Source organism: Pteropus medius, unplaced genomic scaffold, assembly GCF_902729225.1.
Source record: "Pteropus medius unplaced genomic scaffold, Ma_sr-lr_union100, whole genome shotgun sequence".
Classification (NCBI taxonomy): domain Eukaryota; kingdom Metazoa; phylum Chordata; class Mammalia; order Chiroptera; family Pteropodidae; genus Pteropus; species Pteropus medius.
Window position 1 is genome coordinate 1,149,518 of NW_024341893.1, and position 23,182 is coordinate 1,172,699.

The window sequence follows — 23,182 nt, forward strand, 5'->3', positions numbered from 1 at the left end:
CCTACCGGCTTGGCGCCGCAGTCGCTCACGGTCTAGCGGCTTGGCCCGAAATTCCGCACGCTCGCGTTGCCCTCAACTCTCTTGCGCCTCCACCACCGCGGCCGCTGCCATCGCCATGTTGAATCCCCAACGAACATCCGGGGCTTTCCCCCTTCACCGCCCACCAGTCCCCATAGCAACGGGGCTGACAGGGCAGGGGGCAGGGCCCTCTCAGGGGCGGAGTTGGGCGCCGGGCAGCGCCCGCTCCAGCCTCTGATTGGTGCAGATCGTCCAATCGGAGATCGTCGGGCGGAAAATGCCAAGCTGGGATTGGGAAATTTGGAAAAGGTGCAGGGAGGCTGGCTCCCGGCCCATTCAGATTCTTAAAGGGGAAATAACTTTTCTCTTGCAAGTCTTTCCCACCTTCCTCGAAAGGAGTTAGGGGTAGAAGTCAGTAACGCGCAATAATGGCTAGAAACAGTTCTTAAGTACTTACTATGTGCTGGACACCTGTCCAAGTGCTTACTCACTGCAACCCGATTGTATTATTGATACCCATTTTACAGATAAACTGAGGCTCAGAATGGTGATTTGTCATCACAGGAAGTAAATGAGTTTTGGAGGATGGTCTGTCAGTATGAGTCTGGGAACTTAACCTGGAACTAAGGAACCAAGACACTATTTGACCTAAATCTTTTTAATAAGTTTTTTAAAAAAGCAATTAATTCGTAAAATAGATATATATGAAAATACGAAAAACAAACAAAAAAACACACACCAAACCCCATAAACTAAATTCCAACGACCTCTTCTATGATTTCACTCACTGGGCTCCAGTCACTTTGTTCTTCCAGAAAAATATCAGGTGCTCTCCTGCTTCAAGGTCTTTGCATTGACTGTTCCCTCTGGAACAGACTCTTCCTCCAGGTATCCTTATGGCTCCCTCCCTCCTCTCCTTTAGAATTTTACTCAAATGACGCCTTATCAGTGGGACTGTTCCTGCCCACCCTAACCAAAGCAGTAAACATCCCTCTCACATGCTACTAAACTCCTCCCGTTGTTTTTTTCTTATTTTCTGTTGCTCAAATCACTTTCTAACATACTAAATAATTAGCTATTTGTAGTTATTGTTTTTTGGTTGTCTCTCACGTTGGAATCTTAGCTCCATGAGAGCATGATTTTTGTTTTGTTCACTGTGCATGCCCAGTGCCCTGGCACTATTGGCATGTAGATGCTTAATAAACATTTTTTGAATGAATGGCTGAATGAGTCACAATTCCACCTCCTCAAAGATACTCTTACATGTTTATGGCATCTCCTGTGCCCCAGCACAGCGTCTAGCATGTAGTAGACATTCAATTAATGTCTGCAGAAGCAATGAATGAATGATTGCATGATGAGTCATTTTTTTCTGTAAATTTACCTATTTTTAAAAAACTAAATCGGAAACACATTTACAAAGAATTTTGTAAATTTTTAAAACAAGATTATAAGTATCACCAGTATCTTTCCATGTCTTTAAGTATTCTTCAAGACCATTAGTATTCATGGCTGCGTAAGATGCCATTCTATCAATCAACTCTAATTTGTTTAAGCACTCTTCCTTATTGAACATCTAAGCTGTGATAAATACTTTTCTATTATAAATAATCTCCCCCTCGAAAAAAAAAAACAAAACATCCAAGCAACTAAATATCTGTGCCCATCGCTAATTCGAATAGATTACCACTAATAGAACTGCTGGGTCAAAAGAAGTGTACATCTTTATGATTTAATAATAATAACAGTTCCCATGTTCCCAGCATTTCTATGCACCATGTATGGTGCTAAGCCATGTAATTTTAACAACAGGAGCTATGATTATCCCTGTTTTGCAGAGGAGGAAGCTAAGGCGTAGAGAAGTAACTTCACTTGGTCAAAGTCGCACACGCTAATAGGGCAGAGCCAGGGCTCAGCCCCAACTTTGACTCCCAGGCACTCGCTAACTGCCCTCTGCTGCCTCCCCCCGGCCAGGGACGCACATTGCCAAATTAAGCTACAGGGATCCAATTCACGCTCCTACTAACATTCAGAGAAAACATGCTCTTAAAGTATCCACGCCAGCATTAAACATTCTTGATTTTGCGCTGTTTTGAAATTTTTATGCCTTACAGAGTCTTGATTTTTTAAGCAAGGCTAGAAACTGAGATGATGGCACTTTATTCGGGTCACAGTGATGGGAGGAGGGCCAGGTGTGGCTTTGCCTCTTCAGTGCCCTGCACAAATTGTAGAGGATTAGACCGTAAAACCCATGTTAAAGGAAGCGCCTTTGTAATTTAATTGAGGATCTCAGAGATCAGACACCTGGAACAAGCCTGGTGAAAGATCGGCCCCAAGGGCTTCCTCAGGATGGCGGATCAGGCCCTCCTACTTCCGGGCCCTGGGAGAAGAAAATCAGCCTTCAAAGAGCTTCCTATTGGAGGGCTGCCTGGAGGTAATGGTGAAGAGGTGAAGTGGTAACCCCAAAGGACAGAAACGGGCAAGGAGGGTGAGGAGGCTTTGACATCCTAAAAATGATGCAGTTTAGTACGTCAAGGGAAAAGATAAGTGGCAGGTTGCTGTAGGGCGGAGTGGCAAGATGGCCACCCCTGCTTTTGCTAGTGCCCTGAGAGCAGCATCAGATATTGCATTTTGCAGGAATTGAAGGTTTGTGGTAATCCTGCTTGGAGCAAGTCTATCTATGCCATGTTTCCAACAGGCTCAGATAATGGAGTCTTATGGCCCCTGAATATCAGGCATCTTCAGCCTATCGAAGCTGTGCCAAGAATGCCTGTCTTAATTCTGTACTGTCCACCTGACATTTTAGTCATATTCAGACTTCAGTTGTTTCCTCTGCTCCCAGACTTATCACATTTGCCGGAAACCTGACACGTGGTCGTATTGCAGCAATCCTCAACGGAGCGGCCCCTTGCTTCCGAAAGTCCTGAAGCTACCAGTCAGAACCGCAACATACTGCAGTTCATCAAATGCAAGAGAAAGACTGAAAGCCTTTGGCTAAGGAGGAAGTCCAGTTATAAGAGAAAATCATGGAAAAAGTCAAGAAAAAGATGCTTGAGAGAATTTGTAAAACCCAGAATAAACACTTCGATAAAATGACAACGTCTGTCTGGAAGAGGCGAAACTGGTATGCTGAAGATCTTTATCAGAAGTATCACGATCGAACAGATCAGAAGTTTTATGATTTCCCAGTTATTGGATTTCTGTCTTTGTGTACATGATGTCTTTGCAAAAATGAATAAGTATAAAACTTGATATAAGTTGTACCGACTGATATGGAAATATACAATACCACCATTAAACTTATCGGAGTTTTAAAATAAAAAAAAGATAAGTGGCAATATATGGGTGGCAAGCAAATTTCCTGTCAGTCATATGTAAAGAGTATTTACAAATTACTATAAAAGGGGAACATACAATAGAAAAATAGGCAAAGGACATGAACAAAACTAAAAATACAAACAACGGATAAGAAAAATTGGAGTTGGCAAACGAGAAATTAATGAAATTGCTTTTGTTTAAAAAAAGAAAAAGAAAGAAAGAGCCAAAATGGAATCAATTTTGCTAAGCCAAGTCACCAAACTAAAACTTAATAACTAACCTAATTACAGTTTCAGCCTCGCCCAGGAGTGGAATTTTAAACCAATCAGTCTGGAATTTCCTGATCTACACTAGTGAGATAATTTGCCTGATAAGACCCCCCTGCCTTCCCCTAAGGGACTGTGTCCTTGCCTAAAATAATCCACTCTTTTAATTTCTTAGTCCCTCCCTCTTTCTGCATAGACATCTTCCATTTTCTACAACTCATCTGAGCAGTCTGCTAGTTGCTAGATGGGATGCTGCCCAATTCATGAATTGCTTAACAAAGCCAATCAGATCCTCAAATTCACTCGGTTGAATTTTGTTCTTTAACACTATTAAACAGATCTTTTCTTTTTCGTCCCTTAGAAAAACATGGTTTAAATATTTTAATCAGTGCTGATGAGAACACAAGATAACAGCCACTCTCATAGCCCATTTGTAGGCTGTGATCTGGGCAGACAGGCTTTTGGCAATATCCATCAAAAGACTTATCGATGCTGTCCACTTTTTGATACAGCAAATCTACTTCTAGGAACTGTTCTTAAAGGAAGAGAAAGATATAGACAAGGGTGTAAGTGTGCAGCTGTTTATCATTAGTGTTATTTTAGTACGCACTTTTTAAATCGCCATCGTGTTTTTATTGTCGGCGTACCCTGTGGTACTTACCAATGCCCCTACGCTGGCACATTTAGGTTGCTCCCATATTTTTTCACTGCTCCCTAAGCCGGACCCTCTCTAAACACCTTACATGAATGACCTTATCTAATCCTCATCACTTATCTATAAGATGGGATCCTTAGCCCCATTTAACAGATGAGAAAACTGAGGCATGGGAGTAGGGCGGGAAGTGGAGCAAAGTCCCACCAGTTCTGAGCGGCTTTGCTGGAATTTTAACCAGGAAGTCTGACTTCAAAGCTAATGCTTTTAAAGACGGCTCAAATTTGTTCAGTAAATATATTCATTGAATGCCATCTATATATCAAGCACCGTGAATAACGATAACTGCAAACATTTATTTTCTATGTGACATTATATTCTATATAGCATTAGTATAAGTGTTTTCTATACAGCAGGCCCTGTGCTAAGTTTACGTACGCATACTACCTCATTTAATCCCACAACAACCCTGTGCACTATTATTATCCCCATTCTACATATGTGCAGACTGAAGCATAGAGGGGTTAAGTAACTTTTCCAAAGCCACACAGGCAGCCTGGCTTCAGGGTCTAGGCTCCTTACCATTTCTCTTCTTTCGCAGAGAACGAATGCTCCAAGAGATAGTTAATAAACACGTAAGTGAATAAATAATGTGACATAAACTAAGGCAGTGAGCAGGGCTGCAAACGTGTCATGGAACACATCCATGCAGCCAAAAAGGAATGCGGAAGGCACAGGACCCAGCAATCCCACTCCTAGGTATTTACTGAAGAGAAGCAAAAACCTATGTGCACACGATGACTCGTACAGGAATGTTCACATCACTTGTTTTCATAATTGCCCCAAACTGGAAACGACCCCAAAGGTCCATCACCTGGTAAACAGATAAATACACTGCAGCAGATCCATTCCCTGGAACACTAAGCAGCAATAAAAAGAAAGGAACTATTGATAAGCAGGACACATGGATGAATTACAAATGTAGTAGCCGATCTCAAAGGGCTGCATATGATCCGATTCCACTCACAGCATTCTGGAGAAGGTAAATCTATAGTGACAGAAAGCAGATTGGTTATTGCCTGAGGCTGGGGGGCAGAGGGAGGATTAACTGCAAGGGGACAGGAGGGAAATTGGAGGTGACGGCGATATTCTGAATCTTGATTGTGGTGGTGGTTTCATAGGAATACACATCTGTCAAAACTTCTCAAATTGTGCATTTTCAAAGGGTGAAGTTAATTGTACTAAATTATATCTTAATGAAGTTATAGTTAAACGTTTTTTAAATGCAGTAGAATAAAGTATGGACTTCAGTTCATAATAATGTTCCAATAGTGGTTCTTTAATTGTAACAAATGTATTTATACTATGGTTAAGACTTTAATAATGGGGAAAACTGGGTGTGGAGTTTTGGGGAACTCTGTACTACCTTCGAAATTTTTCTGTAAATCCAAAACTGTTTATTTTAAAAAATAAAGTTTATTTTAAAAAATGAGGGAAAAAAACAGAATAGAGATGATATTACGCCCACGTTAATTTAAGTGGGAGAGAGAATTGAGGTAACGAACTCGCCTATATCCTATGACACTATTTTCTTTCCTTTTTTTTTAAATTGACATACAATTGACATATAACATTATATTAGTTTCAGGTGTACAACATAATGATTCGATATTTGTACATATCGCCGAATGGAAAATATGGAATACGTCACGAATTTGTGTATCACCTTCATGCAGGAGCCACGCTAATCTTCTCTGTAGCACCCCCGTTTTAGTACATGGGCTGCCAAAGCGAGCAAGGTAGTATCTACATTTTTTAAAAAATAAAAGTTTATGAGGAAAACTATTAAAATGTTCAAAGCTAGAAGCTGTTGGGAATGGGACAGCTGGGAAATCTCCAGTTCTACTTGATTGATTGCTTGATTGATTGATTGATTGATATTGCATGGTTTGCATTTGTTTATTTAACAATGAGTGTGTTAGTTTCTGCCCTGAAGAAAAATAAAGACATTATTATTTATTACATTTGCTGAAAAGAAGCAGCAAAAATCCTGAGGGAGGTCTTGGAAGGGTGGAAGGGGCTGGGAGGAGGCATCGCTGCCTGGGAAGGAGGGACCCCATATAACAGAGGCTCCCGCAAAACTCAAAGAGCACACGAACACGTGAGCGAGATCCAGAGAGGAACATTCTGCCTTCTTCATGTCCTCTGTTCTCTGCTTTCTCCCTGGCCCACTCCTAGGGTTGCAATAAAAACTTAGCCAATAAAAATACAAGAGGGTCAATGAAAATTGAATTTCAGACAAACCCTAAATCATTTTTTTAGTATAAGTAGATCCCATGCAATACTGAGGACGTACTTATACTAAAAATGTATTTATTGTTTATCTGATATTCAAAATTAACTGGGCAGCCCATATTTCACCTGGCAATTCTACTCACTCCATACCAACCACCCTGGCCTCATGGCTGTTTCTCAAACACACAGGCTCAGTCCTACCTCAGGGCCTTTGCACCTGCTGGTCCCTCTGCTTGGATCACTCTTCCAGGTCTTTGCTTTGACCAACTCCCTAACTGCTGATGCAAATGTCACCTCAGAGAGGCCTTCTCTGGATACCGACTGTATCTAAAACAACCTTACTCTCCTACCCTAAGTCCGATGTATTTTCTTCACAGTGCCGATCACCACTTGGAGTTATCAAGCGATAATACGTATGTTCTCAGTGTTTCTTCTCGACCTCCCCCGAGGTCATTTAAGCTTCCTGAGGGGACAAACGTCATCTGGGCCACCACGGTATTTCAGCACTTGCATCACAGTAAGTGCATAGGTCTTTCGTGATTCTTAGTCACAATCAGCAGAAACCATTCCTGGCTGACCTGAGCAATGAAGGACTTTAGTAAATGGACATCGTTAATGGACGAAACCAGAGACCCGCAGCTTCCCCCTTCTTGTCTCTGCACTGACCCCCAGACACCCCGCGTGCTCTACCTGGGGCCCTGCTGCCCCTTAGGGGAGCGCTTGCCCCCATCCTGTCCAGTAAGCATCTGCATAGCCTCCGAAAGCCTCCCAGAAGCCTCGGGGTCTTCGGTCCTGCAACCTGTCACTTGCTGTGCATGTCGCACATCACAGGTGTCACAACCAGCCATACGTGCCTATCTCTTGCACACCGGCAGTGGGAGCCCCAAGGGTTGGGCCTTTATCTGATTCATCTAAATTGTCGTCATCCCTTCTACTCATTACATGCTCCTCGGCACCAGGTGCTGTGTTAAATATTTTACCTGCATTTCTCCTTTCTTCCTTCATTCGGCCAATGTCTACTGAGCAACTACTACATATTGGGTACTGAGGCCGCGAGAGTGGACAGAACCAGCAGAAACCCCTGCACCCCAGGAGCTTACATTCTGTTGGAGAAAATAAAGAATAAATAACTAAACCTGTATCTATTCAGTAGGTCACGAAATCTAAATGATTTCGTGAAATAAGATAAAGCTGGGAAAGGGGATGGGAGGTGGGCGTGGGTGCAGGAGGGATGCTGTTTTAAACAGGTGGCCAGGGAAGTCTCACTGGAAAGGTGAGATTTGAGCAGCGGCCTGAGGGAGGCGGGGAGGGAACCATGTGAGTAGCCGGGAGCGGTGTCCCAGGCCCAGGGAGCAGCCAGTGCAGACCTGGGAAGTTAACCTGATAGATCTGCGGCCAGTGAGGCTGGAGCGAAGTGGGCAAGAGTGGCTAGAGCGAGGTGAAGGCAATGAGGTGTCAGGCACAGGTGGCGTGGGGTGGGCCGCAGGGAGGACTCTAGTCCTCCCCTCACGGGAGGGCTCAGGCAAGGGAAGGCCGTGATGTGACACAGGTGCCCACAGGTCCCTTTGACTGTGTGTGGGGAACAGACTGTGGGGGCAGGCACGGGAGCAGGGGGAGACCCAGTGGCAGGCAAGAGATCAGGTGGACGGCACCAGGCACCAGGGCAAAGGCTTTGCGGCTGTGAATAGGGGACGAATTCTAGATCGATTCCGGAGACGGAGCCAACAGAATCTACTCTGTTGGGGAGAGGAGTCGAGGCCGACTGAACGTGGGGAGAGCAGTCGAGGGTGACACCAAGGCTTTCAACCTCATTTAATCCCAAGGTGACTCCATGAAGTATAACCATTAATTACAGATAGAGAAAGAGGTTCAGAGAGGGCTGGTGATTCTGCGTCCCACAGGAAGTGGCAGAGCTGAGATCTGGACCCAGTTTCGGTCTTGCTCCAATGCCAGGCCTCTGCTTTCTGTGGACCCCACCACCCGGACACGCTCGGGGCCTCGCCCAGCCGGACAGAACGTGCCAGGCCCACACGGCACCTGCTCAGTCTGGCCACACCGTGCAATGAATGACTCCCCAGCTGGTGACTTCACGGGCCTGGTGCACCCCTCCGTGGCATTCCCCCATCGTATGTCACCTGTGTTGGGTAACCGTAGCCTGACTGGAGCTGATTCATCACTGTCCGTGGCACTGCCCGGAGCCTGGCATGTGGCAGCCTTCATTAAGGCAACAAATATTTACTAAGCATCTATCTTGTGCTGGGTTGGGCTGGGCTGGAGCGAGCCCTGGACACCGCCTTCCTGGGTTGACAGTCCAGCGGTGGAGACAGATCCACCCCCAGATAGCGATGGCCTAGAATGGACAGGGCTGGAGTGGGGGGGCCCAGGGCCCCAGCCCAGCCTGAGAAGGGGTCCAGGAGACCCAGGAATGAATGAGATGGCTTTGGTCTCCTCCCTCAGAGACCCCCAACCCAGCAGAGTAGACCGACAATGATCAGTCGACGAATCAACGAGAACTGTGGAATGCTAAGAGCCGGAAATGAGGGACAGGACGGGACGGAGAGGAGTATGTTTAATTTATCTGGGGTTGTCAGAGAAAGCTGAGTCCTGAGGATGAGAAGGTCCCAGCCTGGGACGAGCTGGGGAGAGGGTGCTCAGAGGACAAAGAGTTAGGGCACCGTCCCTACAGTGAGACGTGAGGAGGTCGACACTGCACAGCACAATGGACGCGTCGATGAGGTCAGCCTGCAGAACCGGAACGCACGGGCTCCCCTGGAGACGAGCCCTCAGTCTCTGCCCAGGACTCCTAGAGTCAGATCATGTCTGTCACCAGCCCAGAGCCCTCCTGTGGTTCCATCTCACTTAGGATAAAGGACAAAGTCCTTCCCATGGCACACAAGGTCCCACGTGATCTGCCCCCATCACCTTCCTGGCCCCATCTTCCCCTCACTCTCCCTCTGCTCCAATCGCACTGGCCTCCCCACTGATCCTCCGGCGGGCACCTTTCTGTCCCACGGCCTTTGCACTGGCTGTTTTTCTGCCTGGAGCACCGCCCACGTGACTCCTCGCGTGGCTCTTCCCTCAGACTCCTTCAGATCAAATGTCACCCTCCCAGGGAGGTCTCCCTGACCATCCTCCTAAAAATTGCAACCGCCTCCCCTACTCCCCATCCCCCTCCCCTGCTTTTTCTGAGCACTTATCACTAAATAGTGACACCCTGTTATTCATTTTACTTATTTATTGTGTTCACAGTCCAACACCCCAGACGGAACGTCAGCTCCACGAGGGGAGAGATCTCCGTCCTCTTCATGGCTGTCTACCCAGTACTAAGAACAGGGCCTGGCACCTGGAAGGTGCTCAATAAATAGTGGCTGAATAAATGAAAGGAAGGAGGGAGACAGGAAAGAGGGAAGAGAGGAAAACAGCGGGTCTGCGAGCACCTGTCTTGTCGCCGCCCCAGCTGGGAGGCGGGCATTAACACTTCACTTCCTTGGTAAATCAGTGTCAGGCTGAGAAATCGAGGCACAAAAGGACACTGGTTAGCACCCTTTGGACCACTGGCTCACTGAGGGCCAGCCGAGGGGGAGAAAGTCACCGACGTCACCTGCTGGAGAGTGGCGTCATGATGGCCGTGCTCATCTTGCTGACTTGGAGCAGGTGATACTTCTTGCCCCGGCAGGCAGGAGATGGGGTGCCCCCGCTGGCATCCCCAGCAGAAGTGCGGAGTCCACGGAGTCACAGCCATAAGCCTCTTTATTCCTGAGGCCCCATGGGCACCCCACCCAGGCAGTGCTATGCAGGAAGGCGGGGCCGTGCCACCCGCCAGTGTCCTCCTGTGTCTGTGTCCGCACCTGCCTTCCAACACAGCCAGAGGGGCCCCCACCTCTCTGGGAGGGGAGGGCTGCCCACCGACGAGGGGCTGCATCCACTGACGAGGGGCCTCAGGTTGGCAGAGGAGTCGAGGCCCGCCTTAACTCCCCAGCCGGGCCTGGGCAACGGTCTGGTCACGCCGGCCAAGACAGCAAGGCCCGGGAGTCCTGATGAGAGCTGCTCCGTCCCTAGAGGTACAGCATCCGGTCGAGCAGGGGTCTCACCACCCAGACGTCATCCACAATCTTCCCATCCTGCAAGGAACAAAAACAGCCTTGGGCAAGTTGCTAGACCTCTGAGCCTCTGTTGTCCTCATCTGCAACGTAGGGATGCCTCAGAGATGTGGGAATTGAATGAGATATTTGGAGAGGGCACCTGGAAGGACCGTGTAAGTGCACACAAACCTTGGAGTCAGACAGAACTCGCCCTGCATCCCACTGCAGCCCTCTCCAGGTGGCCTTAAGGATGTGAGCCAACACTGAGCCCAACTTCTGTGTTCTATCAACTGGGGAGAACTGAATGAGATAATCCACACAAAACCCCGCCCCCGGCGCATGCGCGCTCCATAAATGGTAGTTGTTTCTAATAAAAAGAGCGTGGTCCTTGGGGTTAGATCCAGCTCTGCCACTTTCTGGTCATGTGACCCCGGGAATATCACTTTCCCTCTCTGAGCCTCGGTTCTCCCATTCGTAAAATAGAAAGGAAATCCTGCCCCCTGGGACTGTGGTGACTAAGTGCTATTGGATATAGAGCATCTAGCCCAGCATCTGGTACACGACAGGTGCTCAACAAATCATAGTTATCATCATTATTTTAATTTTACGGGGGCAAAAATAAAGAAAGGCGAGCCACGATTATCTGAGTCCGTCTCACCTTAAGCCACCTGGTGTACACGTCTCACCTTAAGCCACCTGGAGTACACGCTCATCACGCCGACCTCCCTCTATCCGCCTTCCACCACCTACCTTTTTCTTCTCCCACTTCATGTTAATAAATATCTATATAAATTACGATATTTTAGAAGCTTTTCTAAGCACTTTATATAAAATAAGTCATTCAACGCCCCCCGCCCCACACACACACCACATAATCCCGTGAGGTGGAAACTATTAAATGTGTTCATTTCGCAGATGGGAAACCTGTGGCTTAGTAAGTTGCTTGGGGTCATCTGGCTGGTAAGCAGCAGAGGCAGGATTTGAACTTGGGATTTCTGGCCTTGGAGTCCACGTTTTTAACCACTTGGCCCCAGAGCGTGCCGCGCCTGGCTTCTCAGGTAGGTGACTGGGTGTCGCTCACTAACCTGGTCGTCGGACACCTGCTGGATGTGGATGTGGGTCCCGTTGAGGATATGTAGCCGCGTGTACCCATACTCCTTCACGCGCACAGCGCTCCAGGGCCGGGGGAAGAGAGTGAAGCGGGTCAGCCGCTCCTCACAGCCCTGCCAGAGAGAAGTGTTCAGACCCCAGGCCAGGAGGACCGCAGGGGAGCAGAAACAACCTGCCTGGCCAGGACCCTGTCACCCCCGAGGAAGACAAAGTCAGTTAAGATGACACCCTCAATAATGCTCACAATTGAGTGTTTTGACCCAGCCAGGCATCCTGTGCCCAGGTCTTTTAGAAAGTGCATGGCTGTGCAAGACTGTCCACTGCAGCATTTTCTGTAAAAGCTCTGTGCTGGAAGCCACCCAAATGCCCATCAGTGGGGATCGCTTAAGTAAATTATAGGGCAGCCGTCACAAAGCAGGGTGATGCAGAAAGATGGCCAAGATGTATCATTAAAGGGGAGACGCAATTCACAGAATAGAAGAAATTGGTGGGTCTCAGCCCTCGCTGCACAGTAGACCCTCCAAGAAAGCTTTTTAAAATCAACAATGTTGCGGGGAGAGGGAGTGCTCGTCCCCACAGGAGAACACCAGGCGAATAAGGGAGCTTGAAACATCGCCATTTTGCAGCCATCGTTGTAATAACCGATTGAATCAATGGATGATAAAACTAATGATGAGAGTTTGAGGAATAACGAGGTATTTGCAGAGTCTCACAGTATCTCTCCAGGAGACACTTGTTAATTATAAAGGGGAAAAGAACGAGCATGGTCGAGAAGCCTGGCAGACATGACCTTAACCAAGCGATCAAATTGAATATCATCAGTAATGAGACAGATCTACACCAGTTTACACAATAGGAAACTGAGACTTCAAGGGGTTAAAGAGATACCATGCACCTCCTGCTGGATGCCCTGAGAACACAGTACCACTTCTGTGTATTCTTACCCAAAAGGCATAACTTCCTTCTAATCATGAGCAAAGACCAGACAAACCCAAACGGAGAGAGAGATTCTACAAAATGACCTTGCTGCACTCTTCAAATGTTTCAAGGTCATGAAAAATGAAGAAAGAGTGGAGACATGTTTCCGATTAAAGGAAGCTAAAGAGACAAGACAGCGAAATAGAACATGTGATCTTAGATTAGCTCCTGGGAAAAGAAATTCTTCGATTCGATTTAAAGCACACGAATGGGACAACTGGCTAAATTTGAATGTCATAGGTTAGATAATAGTAGTATATATTATCGATGCCAACTTGAATTTGATTATTATACAATAATGGTAAGACAAAGTCCTTGTTCCTTAGGAAATATAAACAGAGGCATAAAGGCATCATTTCTGCAACTTACCCTTCATTGGATCTGGAATAATAATAAAATGTGTGTGTGTACTGAGATATACATACCGATATATAGAGAGAGACAGAGAAAGACAGAGACAGAGATATTTAAACAAGTGTGCTTAAATGTTCATATTTGAAAAATCTTGGTAAAGGAGATATGGAAAGTCTTTGTAAGTCCGAAATCATTTAAAATTTTAAAATTAAAGAGAAAAACTAATCTGTGCTGATAAAGGTCAGAATTGTGATCGCCTGTGGGGGCCCGAGGAGCCATCTGGTACTGAAAACATTCTGTTTTCTGCTGGGGATGTGACAACACAGGGCCGTGCATTGCCAGGCTCCACTCTCAGAGATTCTGGTGTTTGGTTTGGGGTAGGGCCCAGGCATCGGAGTTTTAAAACCTCCCCAGGCACCAAGGCTGAGAAGCTCTGGTGTGTGAAGCAGGATCCAACTTGCTTTTTAACAGTGAGTGATGCAGTAATACATCTGTATCTAGACAATTACTCAGTACATGCACGGGACATTTTAAAATGCCACCCCAGAGACAGAATGACTGAGGGTGGAAGAAGGGGTGTGGATGGCCAGCGTTCACCTCCTGTCCTCTTTGAATTTCTATCACAAGGAGTTCTCACTAATTTCTAAGAATCAGCTTAAAAAATAACCCTTCTCTCCTTGCAGAAGTGACTGGTTCCAAGGCGGGGGCAGGGAAAACACAAGATGATCCTGCAGCCCCTTACAGTGCCAAAAAGTAAGGACATGCTCACAAAACGACAGGGCACGTCTAAGGGACAGGGGACGGACCTGAAGAGTTTCCAGTGGCCAAAGCTGGAGCAACCTGAGTAGCAACAGAAATAAAAGTATTGTATCATAGCACACAGAATAAAATAATTACTCATGAGTCTACATGCATATAAATCAATAACTAACTAACTGATAAATCTAGGAGGAATGAGGAAACTAGAAGAACCCAGAAGAACCCCACACCATTCATTGTTGCAGGCAAGACCCACCGATGGAGTTGAAAATTAGCGGGCGAAAGTTTGAGGAGAGATGGGACATTTGCATGGTGTAAAAGGATCTCTCCCAAGATACCCATTAATTAAAAAGGGAGATATAGTGGCTTTACGGTGGAGGAGTCCAGCAGACACCTCCGTAAGCAGGTGGTTCAGAGAAACACCTCCCGGGATGAGACACAAGGACCTCACAGTATGATGAATTCAGATGGACACGACATCGATTCTGTGATCATTTTCCCCCAAATGCATAACCCGATTCTCAGCATGAAAAATGTCAGATAAAACCAAATCGAGGGGGCATTTGGCAAAACACTTGGCCAGGGGTCTGCAAATATGTGAAGGATGAAAGACAAGGAAAAACTGAAGAACGGTCACAGATCGAAGGAGACTAAGGAGACGTGATAACTAAATACATGTGGGATCCTGGAATAGAAAAAGGCCATTAGTGGGAAAGCGGTGGGGCGTGAACAAAGCCTGGAGTTTAATTACAGTAATAATAATAAGCCCTCTGTCCTTGCATCCAGTAGACCCAGGCAAGCCCTCAACCCCTGCCACCTACAGAACTCGTGACTTTGGATGAGTATTTCACTGTCTGAGCATCTGGCCAATGGGCGTGTCACTAGGTGGACCTAACTCAGCTCTAGGATTGAGTTACTGATAGCGATTGTATGAAGCACAAGGCGCTCAGTCTGCTGGTACAAGTTTGACCCCCAACACGTAGCGAGAGGAGAGAAGCCAGAGGCACCCTTCCCCGCCCTGCTCACGGCGGATCCGGTGATGATGTGGACGGGGCCTCGAGGGTTGGTATAGGGCATCTCTCGGCTGCCGTTAAACACCTGGAGAAGGAGACAAGGGGGAGGAGCGCGTCGCACCAGGCCACGCCGGAGGGTCTGCCCAGGGTCCCCTGACACCAGCCACATGAGCCCTCGGCCCTCCCTGAGCCTCACCTGGTAGTTGTAAATTGGCCACAGCCGCTCGTATGAGTGTTCATGAGCCCAGAATTGCAGGTCGACCCCTGAGACAGAGCAAGTGGGGGTCAGGCCCCCAAATCCAGGAGAGATGGGGGTGGGACCTGAGGCTGGGGAGCTCCCTGGGTCACTCACCGTATTTGTAGAAAAGATCCTCCAATCCAAATAATTTGCCGAAGAGGCCTTTGCGAACCTGGGCGGGAAGAGTAAGGAGGCGAGGATGACTTGGGCAGACCTCCACCTGGCTCTTGGCACCTCACCCCGGGGAGCGGGTCCTCACCTTGCTTTCATGCCAGGTACAGTCATCCAAATCAGCGTTGGAACAGTACATGGGCCGGTGACCCATGGTGATGATCCACGGCCGGGCTGCCCGGTTCTTATTGGCTTTCTAGACAGAAGGGCCGGGAGTGAGAGGCAGGGGTGGGGGCAGGGGAGGGGAGGCAGGTCCCAGAGGCGAAAGCTGACCTCTACCCAGGTTACCTGGAGGTCTCTTTCCAGCCAGTGAAACTGTCTCTCTACCATGTGGCGGCCATAATGGAGGTAGAAATAGACCTCAGTGGAGAAGGAGATGATGTGCGCAGGGCCCAGATCCCAGCTGAGGGGTCAAAGGGCAGGGGTCAGAGATAGGGTCTCATCTCCCATCCTTCAGGGGAGGGAGGCCCGACCCCCAGTTCGCCCAGGTCACCTGTACCACAGGCCTTCGCTGTTCCCTGGCATGCTGAAGCGGGCCTTGTAGTTAGAGAAGTTGCTGGAGAAAAGGAAGTAAAAGGCTCGGGGGAGGGTCCAGGTGCCCCCGCCCCGCCCCATCCCCCACCGTCAGGCCGCGCGTGGCTCTCAGCCCAGGCCTCCCCCGCCGTCTTCCAGCTGCGGTCCTAGGGACTGAGGGGAGACGCTAGGAGGCCGGGCTGCTCTCCCCGCGGTCCGCGCCCACCCCGAGGCCCCGGCTCACTAGCGCTCCTCGTGGTTCCCAGGGCACGTCATGTACGGCAGGCTGGCGGCCACAGGTTCGATGAGCCGCATGAACTCGTCCCCGACCCGAGCATTGTCCTGATCCATGTTGTAAGCGAAGTCTCCTGCGCGGGGCGCGGGGAGAGAGTGAGGACCAGGCTCGGCTCCGCTTTCGCCAGAGTCGAGAGACCCGGTCGCTCAGGCGTGGGCTGGGCGACCACTGGTGTCCGAGCCGTCCCTCTTCTGGTCCCGACCGCACACCCACCCACCCACGTGGGCGCTGAGGGTGTTTCCTGAACCTCTGGCCCCTGACACCCCCACGGGCCCAGGCTAGTCTCCTGTGCTCGGATCGATCGCGGCGGCCCCCATCTCCGCCGCCACCTTGTCCTCTCCCAGAACGACATGGAGACGGACAGAGGCCGGTACTGGTTTTACACCAGGCACAGATCCAAATGCTTCACATGCTTGATCACGCCAATCTCAAAACACCCTCTGAGGTGGTGTTATTAGTAGTATCCCCATTTCAGGTGGAGAATCTGAGGCCCAGGGAGGGTGAGTGAGGGCCCAAGGTCACAGAGCAGGTTGGTGAGGATCCGGAAGTCAAACCCTGGGAGTCTGATTCCAGAGTCTGGGCTTCGAACCGTATCAGCTCCAATCTTCACACCCATCTGGTTCCCTGTCCCCTCAAATCACAACAGCAATGATAATAACTAACACTTATGGTGCTTACAACATGCCAGGCAATGTCAACTGATTTAGTCATCAAAACAGCCCTACGAATTCTGGACTGCTCTTGGCTCAAGATAATGATACAGAGGAGAAAACCAATGCATGTAGCTCTAAGGGATTTTTAACCTGGGCAGTAACCAAGCCACCATCCCCATAGCCAGTCTCATCCTTCGTCCCTTCAGAACCACGTGAGCCCCTGCCCCAGTCCTCTCCACAGTCCTATGTCACCTCCACCTGGGGTCCCCCTCCGCAACACCCACTCCTCCAGGCGCACCCTTGCCAATGCCTCACCCACATGGAGAACAGCATCGTACATGCCCTGCTGGGTGTCCCTGCGCAGCCGGGGTAGGGCCTTTGGGTTGTCGGCCCCCAGGTCCCCAAACACAGCCAGACGGGGGCTCCAGTGGGGCCCGTTCTTCAGGGCCCTGAAGCGGAACCGCCGGCTCCAGCCACGAGAGCTGCCACAGCGGTAAACTGAGGGGGAGGGGGAAGGTCACGGTCAGCTGGGGGCCCCAGATGTCTCTTCCACCCCATTCATCTTCAGTGGGGGGCGGTTTGAATGGGGGCTCACCCATGCCCCTTCTGTCCACCTCATCCCAGGTCCCCAATGCCTTCCATCTTCATTCCAGATAAGCAGATAAGCAAAGGTGTTACCAGCCCAGTCTGAGCCACCAGCCCGTGGGAGCTTCTAGTCCATATCCCACTTTTCTCCCCATTCCCCTCTCAACACCGGGCCCAGGACCCCTCTCACCATACTGGACCCCCGGCAGCAGCCCCCGCAGCGTGACTCGGTGCATGTAGAGCTTCCGCCGAAGAAGGCCCCCATCCACAAAGGGGCTGACGGTGCCCTGGGCCCGGAGGGGCAGGGGCCCAGTTAGCTGCATCCCGAACTGCACTTCGGAGCGGGTTGGGACCCACGTGGTCCAGGTGACAGTCATGGAGCCTGGCTCACCTGGGCAGGAAGGAGCAGAGCGGGGCTAGGCGGTGAGGCCAGAGCACAGAGGGGTGTGTGGGGACAGCAAGGGCAATGATCAACAGCTCTCGAACACTCAGTAGTTAAGGATCCGGGTTGTAGAGCTTCCCAAGCTTAATCCCAGCCCTGCCATTTCCAAGCTGTGCTCTCCTTGGGCAAGGTCCTACCTCTCTGAGCCTCAGTTTCCTTATCTGTAAAATGGAATAATAGTACTTTATGGGATTGCTATGAGGTTTAGATGAATAAATATAAGTAAAGCCCTTGAAACGGTGCCTAGTACAGTTAGGGCTATATGAGCGAGTGGATATATTATTATTAATATCATTATTTACCATGTGCAGGCCTTGTGCCAAACATTTTACATACGTATCATTTAGGGGTTATAAACTCAGATGTCTAGAGGCCAGCTAGGTAATAAATGGGGACAAAGGCTGGCTGTAAAGAGTAAAGCAGTAGGGTGTTGGGGTGTGTGTGACAAACTGTAGACCCTGACCTGTCTGAGAGGGGCAGCCTTTGCTCAGCTCTGGTGATAGCTGCCATGCAAGAAGCAGGCCCAGCGCCACCAAATCTGTCAACTTCTAGAATAAATAAATAAATAGATAGATAAATAGATCAATAAATAAATCAATCTTCCTAGGATGATTTTTACATAGCTAGATATACAAATCCAGACTTTTAAGCGATTGCTCCAAATTCTTAAAATTTAGCAACTGACTCAAGATTTAAAAAATACCGTGAAGTATAGTATAATGCTGAAAACGTGGGTTCTTCCTCCAGCAACATGAAAATGCATGCACGCAAGGTTACTCATTGTGTGTAATCCCAAAATAACAGAAACAACCGGGATGCCATACGTAGGAGAGTGACCGAATAACTCTGTAACACACGTACAGTGGAGCGCTATGCAGCCGTCAAAAAGAAAAGAGGACAAGCTCTAAGATCTGCTATGGAATGATGCCCAGGACATGCAGTTAAATTAAAAAAGCAAAGTACACAAAAGTATCTATAGTCAGCTCCTCTTCATGGAAGAGGATGTGAAAAAATATGCAGGGATCTACTCGTTTGTACCAAAGAAATACAGGGAGAATACACCCGGCACTAAAGAGATGGATTACTTACATGGGGTAAATGGGAAAGAAAGGGTAGAATAAAAGGGAAAATGGAGTAGTAGGAATGAGGAGGGAGGAGGCCTCTCTGAGTCTATCTTTTCTGTATAATCCTGACTCCTAGAACTACAGTCGTGTTTCATATTTCTTTCATACACCCCAAAATAAACTAACCATAAAAACTACCCAGGATGTGGGAAGAAGCCAGTAGATGTAGGAAAGAAAAGCAACCGTGGCAAAGAGGTCTTGACTGGGCACTGTAAGATGACAGAGAAAAAGGACCGCACGTATGTGCCGTCGCCCGGGAAGTGTTCCCACAGGGATACGGGCAAACAATTCTGAAACCACCTTATGCCTACACTAGCACCGAACAAATAACTAAATATATTGTAGGTAGTTACAACAAAGGAAAGAAGACGGTGAAAATAAACCCTTGATGTTGGACCAAAATCAGAGGCATCAGTACGATCTTATGGTATTTAATAAATATACAGGTCAATACGGAAATATATAATATATACAGATAGATATAGTTGTGTGCATATGGGTATTGACACACATACGTGTATTGCCTAGCTCTGTTTTCAATGACGCCTCAGTAGCAATGAGCATGCTTAGGGCTCGGATCTTGGTTTCTAAATACCCATTCTCCAATGAAAGGAACCAGGGCTCCTTGGAGAAGAGGTTTATTCCAAGCACGAGGTGAGAAATATACAGAAGGAGCCTGGAATGATTTGTGATGACAGAAAGTAAGGAAGTACTCAAAAAACGATGGAGGATTTGTTAAAAGAACATAGGTGCCAATCTGAAAGAATTCTAAAAGACCAAATTGGGGACATGTGAGACACAAAATAAATACAGTATTGGATTTTAACACATAGAATAAAATGAATATCTGTGAGCCAACACAGATATAAATAAATAATTGAATGAATGAATGAATGAATGAATGAATGGATAGATAGATAGATAGATAGATAGATAGATAGATAGATAGATAGATAGATAAAGGGGAGAGGAACAGCCTTTCCTTACGGGAAAATTTCAGTTAGTTGGAGAGAAGAATTAGAAGATTACAAAATCACAATTAGGCAAACACCATGCTAGTAATTGTTGCAGACAGGGTCCACCGATGGATACTAAAGTTAGTGGGTGAAAGTTTCAGGAGAAATGTGATTTTCGTAGTCTCAAGGACTCTCCCCCAAGATATTTATTAATGACAAAGGAAAAAAATAAAAACTACACAGTGGAGAAACCCAGCAGGCACCACTTTAACCAAAGCAACGATGGTTAACATCACCAGTAACAGCAACAAGCCGCGTCAGCATCATTAACTCTGATTCACCCACTAAGAAGGACACAGTATCACGTCTATTCTCATCTTGCCAGAAAAATGCATAACTTAGTTCCAATCATGAGAAAATATCAGACAAATCCAAAATGAGGGATAGCCTACAAAATAACTGCTCAGTCCTCAAAAACGTAAAAGATCATGAAAGGTAAGGAAAGACTGAGAAAATGGCAAATTGGAGGCGATTAAGCAGACACAACGAGCAGATACTAAATAACTAAATAACTAAGTGGAAACACTGGTGAAATTCAAACAAGATCTGTAATTCAGTTACTAATGTTATATCAACATAACAGGGTTTTTTTTTATTTTTATATTTTTATTTTATTTTATTATTTTTTATTTTATTTTATTTTATTTGATTATTATTTTTTAGGCGAGGCAACCCTTGGTTGACCTCACGGATTGCAAGGACCTTGTTAGTTTACAATCCTTTATTTTTTTTTTATTTTTTACATCTAAAGCACCTGGTCTTCCTAGGTGGTCTCCCATCTAAGTACTAACCAGGCCCGATCCTGCTTAGCTTCCAGGATCAGACCGGATCGGGCTTGTTTAGGGTAGCATGGCCGTAGACTATATTTTTATTTTTTAGTTATAGTTAACGTACAATATATTAATTTGAGGTGTACGACACAGTGATTGGACATTTATATAACTTATGACATGATCATCCTGATAAATCTAGGACCCAACTGATAGCATATGCAGTTATTACAAAACTACTGACTATATTCCCCATGCTATACTCTATATAGCCCCATGACTATTTTGTAACTACCAATTTGTACCTCTTAATCCCCTTCCCCAACACTAACCCCTATCCCCCTATCTGACAACCATCAGAATGCCCTCTGTAAATACAAGTTTGTTTCTGTTGTTTGTTTATTCTGTTCTGTAGATTCCACATTTGGCAATTAACTTTCTCTGTCTGATTTACTCCATTCAACACAATACCCTCTAGGTCCACCTATTATATATCGATTATATATATGTACCACCTCTTATTTATCCATTCATCTACTGATAGACCCAACATAAGCGTTTTTAAAAATTGTGCCGTGGTTAGGTACGATGTTAACGTTAGGAGAGACTAGGTGAGGGGAAAAAGAAGCTCTGTCGTATTTTTTGCAAATTTTCTGTTAAATCTAAAATTTGTACAAAATTTATAGTTTTAAAACAAATACTGTGGGCTCTTGAGTTGTCTGGGTTCAAATTCCAGACTGTGACCTCTGGTCAGCCTCAGTTTACTCTTGAAAATAGGAGTAACAATAGTACCTGTGGCTTAAGGTCCAATAGGAGGTTAATTGAATTATCCATCTGAAGCACTTAATCAAAAAGTATATCTGCTACTATTATTGTGTAGGCCAGACAAAGGACAGCTGTGACCTCACTGGATTTTCACAGCGGTCGGTGAGATTGTATCATTGTTCCATTTTACAGAGGCCTCCAGGCACAGCGCCTTGTTCAAGGTCACTTGGCCTGCAAATGTCAAAGCCAGTTCATTCATGCTGTTTCAGATTCCACGTTGCAACTAGCTTTTAAAGAACTATCTTCTTTAACATTGTCAAGGAAAATAAGGAAAAATTGAGGAACTGTCACAGATGAGAGAGACTAAGGACATGGCGGTTAGAGGTGATGTGAGATCCTGGATTAAAATAAAGACAGTGGGAAAACTGGTGAAATCTCCCCCAAAATCCATAGTTCAGTTAGTAATATGATATCAATGTTAATTTCTTAGTTTTGTCAAGTACCATGGATATATGAGATTAACGTTAGGGGAAGCTGGGTAAAGGGAGCGCAGGAACTCTGTACTATGTCTGCAACTCTTCTGTAAGTCTAAAATTATTTCAAAATATAAAGCTAAAATAATTAGAAAGGGAGGGAGCAAAGGAGAGAGGAAGGAAGGAAGGAAGGAAGGAAGGAAGGAAGGAAGGAAGGAAGGAAGGAAGTAAGTAAGTTAGTTGAGTTTGGGTGCAATATCAAAAAAGAATAGCCACAATTTTTGAAACTCCTTTTAAAATCCTCCCTGTTTCAACTACGTGTCTGCGTGAGACCAAATTTTCTTCATATACATCATCCAAAGCAGCATATCATAACAGACAAGCAGAAAGAGAATCCGGCTGTATATAGACATTGAAGAGATTTAAAAAGATGTAACTCAATGGCTCTATTTTCTAAAGTGTAGTTATTTTTTCATGAAAAAAATGTCATTTACCTTAATACAGACTGGGTTTATTATTTATTTTAAATGACGATAAATATTTCTAAATGCCTCGGTCTGGGTTTCTAATATGGCCAATATTGTGGGTATAATTCATTTAAACCAAAGTTCTTTGAGGTTCTCAATAACTTTTAGCTGCAAGAGGTCCCGAAACAAGCACATATGAGAACCACTGCTATGCGCCAAGCTCCGTTTTTGCCACTTCACGGGTTATATTTCATTTACTCCTCACTACGAGGTTACAGTACTATTGTCTCATTGTCCAGATGGGGAGACTGAGGCCACAGAGGTTAAGTCACTTGCACAAGGTCACAGAGCAAGTAAGCCGGGATTCAAACCCAGACAGTCTGGGCGTAGAGGGTCCAGAGTCCAAGGTCTCACCACCCAGGTGATCAAGGATCAGGAGGCAGCCTTGTGGGGACACGATGAGCAAGGACAACAGCAGCCCCTTTGGAGAGGGCTGACAATAGGCTGGGCACCAGAATCATTTCCCAGCCAGACGCACCACTAGCTTATAATCCTCATTTAACAGAGGCGGACAACTGAGGCTCAGGAAGAGCAGCCAGCAGCCTAAGGTCCCATAGCAGTCTGTGTGGCATTCCTTGGCCCCCAAGCCACTGGGCCTTGCTGGGAAATAGTCACAGATACTTACCTGGGTAGGACAGGTGGACTTGCTCCGGGGCAGCATTGGGATCCTTTGGGACCCCTTGGACTCGCAGGGAGAAAAACAGGAACAGACAGCAGCAGGACCAGCAGGACCAGCAGGGACGGAGGGGGAACATGGTGGGGTGG

The 23,182-nt window shown here is 46.9% G+C and overlaps 2 protein-coding genes, 1 non-coding gene and 1 pseudogene across 5 annotated transcripts in view; all 4 read right to left on the reverse strand.

Annotated features, from left to right (window-relative positions):
• The window catches only part of PAK4 (p21 (RAC1) activated kinase 4), a 42,770-nt gene extending 42,590 nt beyond the window's left edge, over positions 1-180 (reverse strand). For 2 of the 3 annotated variants that reach the window (XM_039854543.1, XM_039854535.1), the window contains exon 1: positions 6-180. The gene's annotated coding sequence lies outside the window, so the exon portion shown is untranslated. The remainder of the gene's footprint in view (positions 1-5) is intronic. The other variant, XM_039854501.1, reaches the window with a different exon arrangement.
• Positions 181-5,945: 5,765 nt separating this feature from the next.
• LOC120596897 (U6 spliceosomal RNA) lies at positions 5,946-6,048 on the reverse strand. The gene has a single exon (XR_005651252.1). It is a non-coding gene; the product is annotated as a U6 spliceosomal RNA (small nuclear RNA).
• A 3,721-nt stretch (positions 6,049-9,769) lies between these two features.
• On the reverse strand, positions 9,770-23,171 carry ACP7 (acid phosphatase 7, tartrate resistant (putative)). Its single transcript, XM_039853381.1, has 12 exons — positions 23,043-23,171; positions 17,491-17,691; positions 17,031-17,213; positions 16,012-16,135; positions 15,748-15,810; positions 15,543-15,657; positions 15,343-15,450; positions 15,198-15,255; positions 15,042-15,109; positions 14,859-14,930; positions 11,717-11,854; positions 9,770-10,670 (listed from the first exon to the last, which is right to left on the reverse strand). Exons 2-12 carry the CDS (start codon positions 17,675-17,677, stop codon positions 10,605-10,607), a joined length of 1,182 nt encoding a protein of 393 aa, XP_039709315.1. The 5' UTR covers positions 17,678-17,691; positions 23,043-23,171; the 3' UTR covers positions 9,770-10,604.
• Positions 20,625-20,743, reverse strand: LOC120596892 (uncharacterized; annotated as a pseudogene).
• Positions 23,172-23,182: the final 11 nt, after the last annotated feature.

Bases quoted from the DNA above. Each gene is read 5' to 3' on its own strand.
- ACP7 (XM_039853381.1), bottom strand. From the start codon at position 17,677: ATGACTGTCACCTGGACCACGTGGGTCCCAACCCGCTCCGAAGTGCAG. The intron at 15,658-15,747 runs GTGACCTGGGCG...TTGACCCCTCAG, and splicing joins AGCGAAGGCCTGTGGTACAG to CTGGGATCTGGGCCCTGCGC. The intron at 10,671-11,716 runs GTTAGTGAGCGA...TGTTCCTTGCAG, and splicing joins AGCAGGTGTCCGACGACCAG to GATGGGAAGATTGTGGATGA.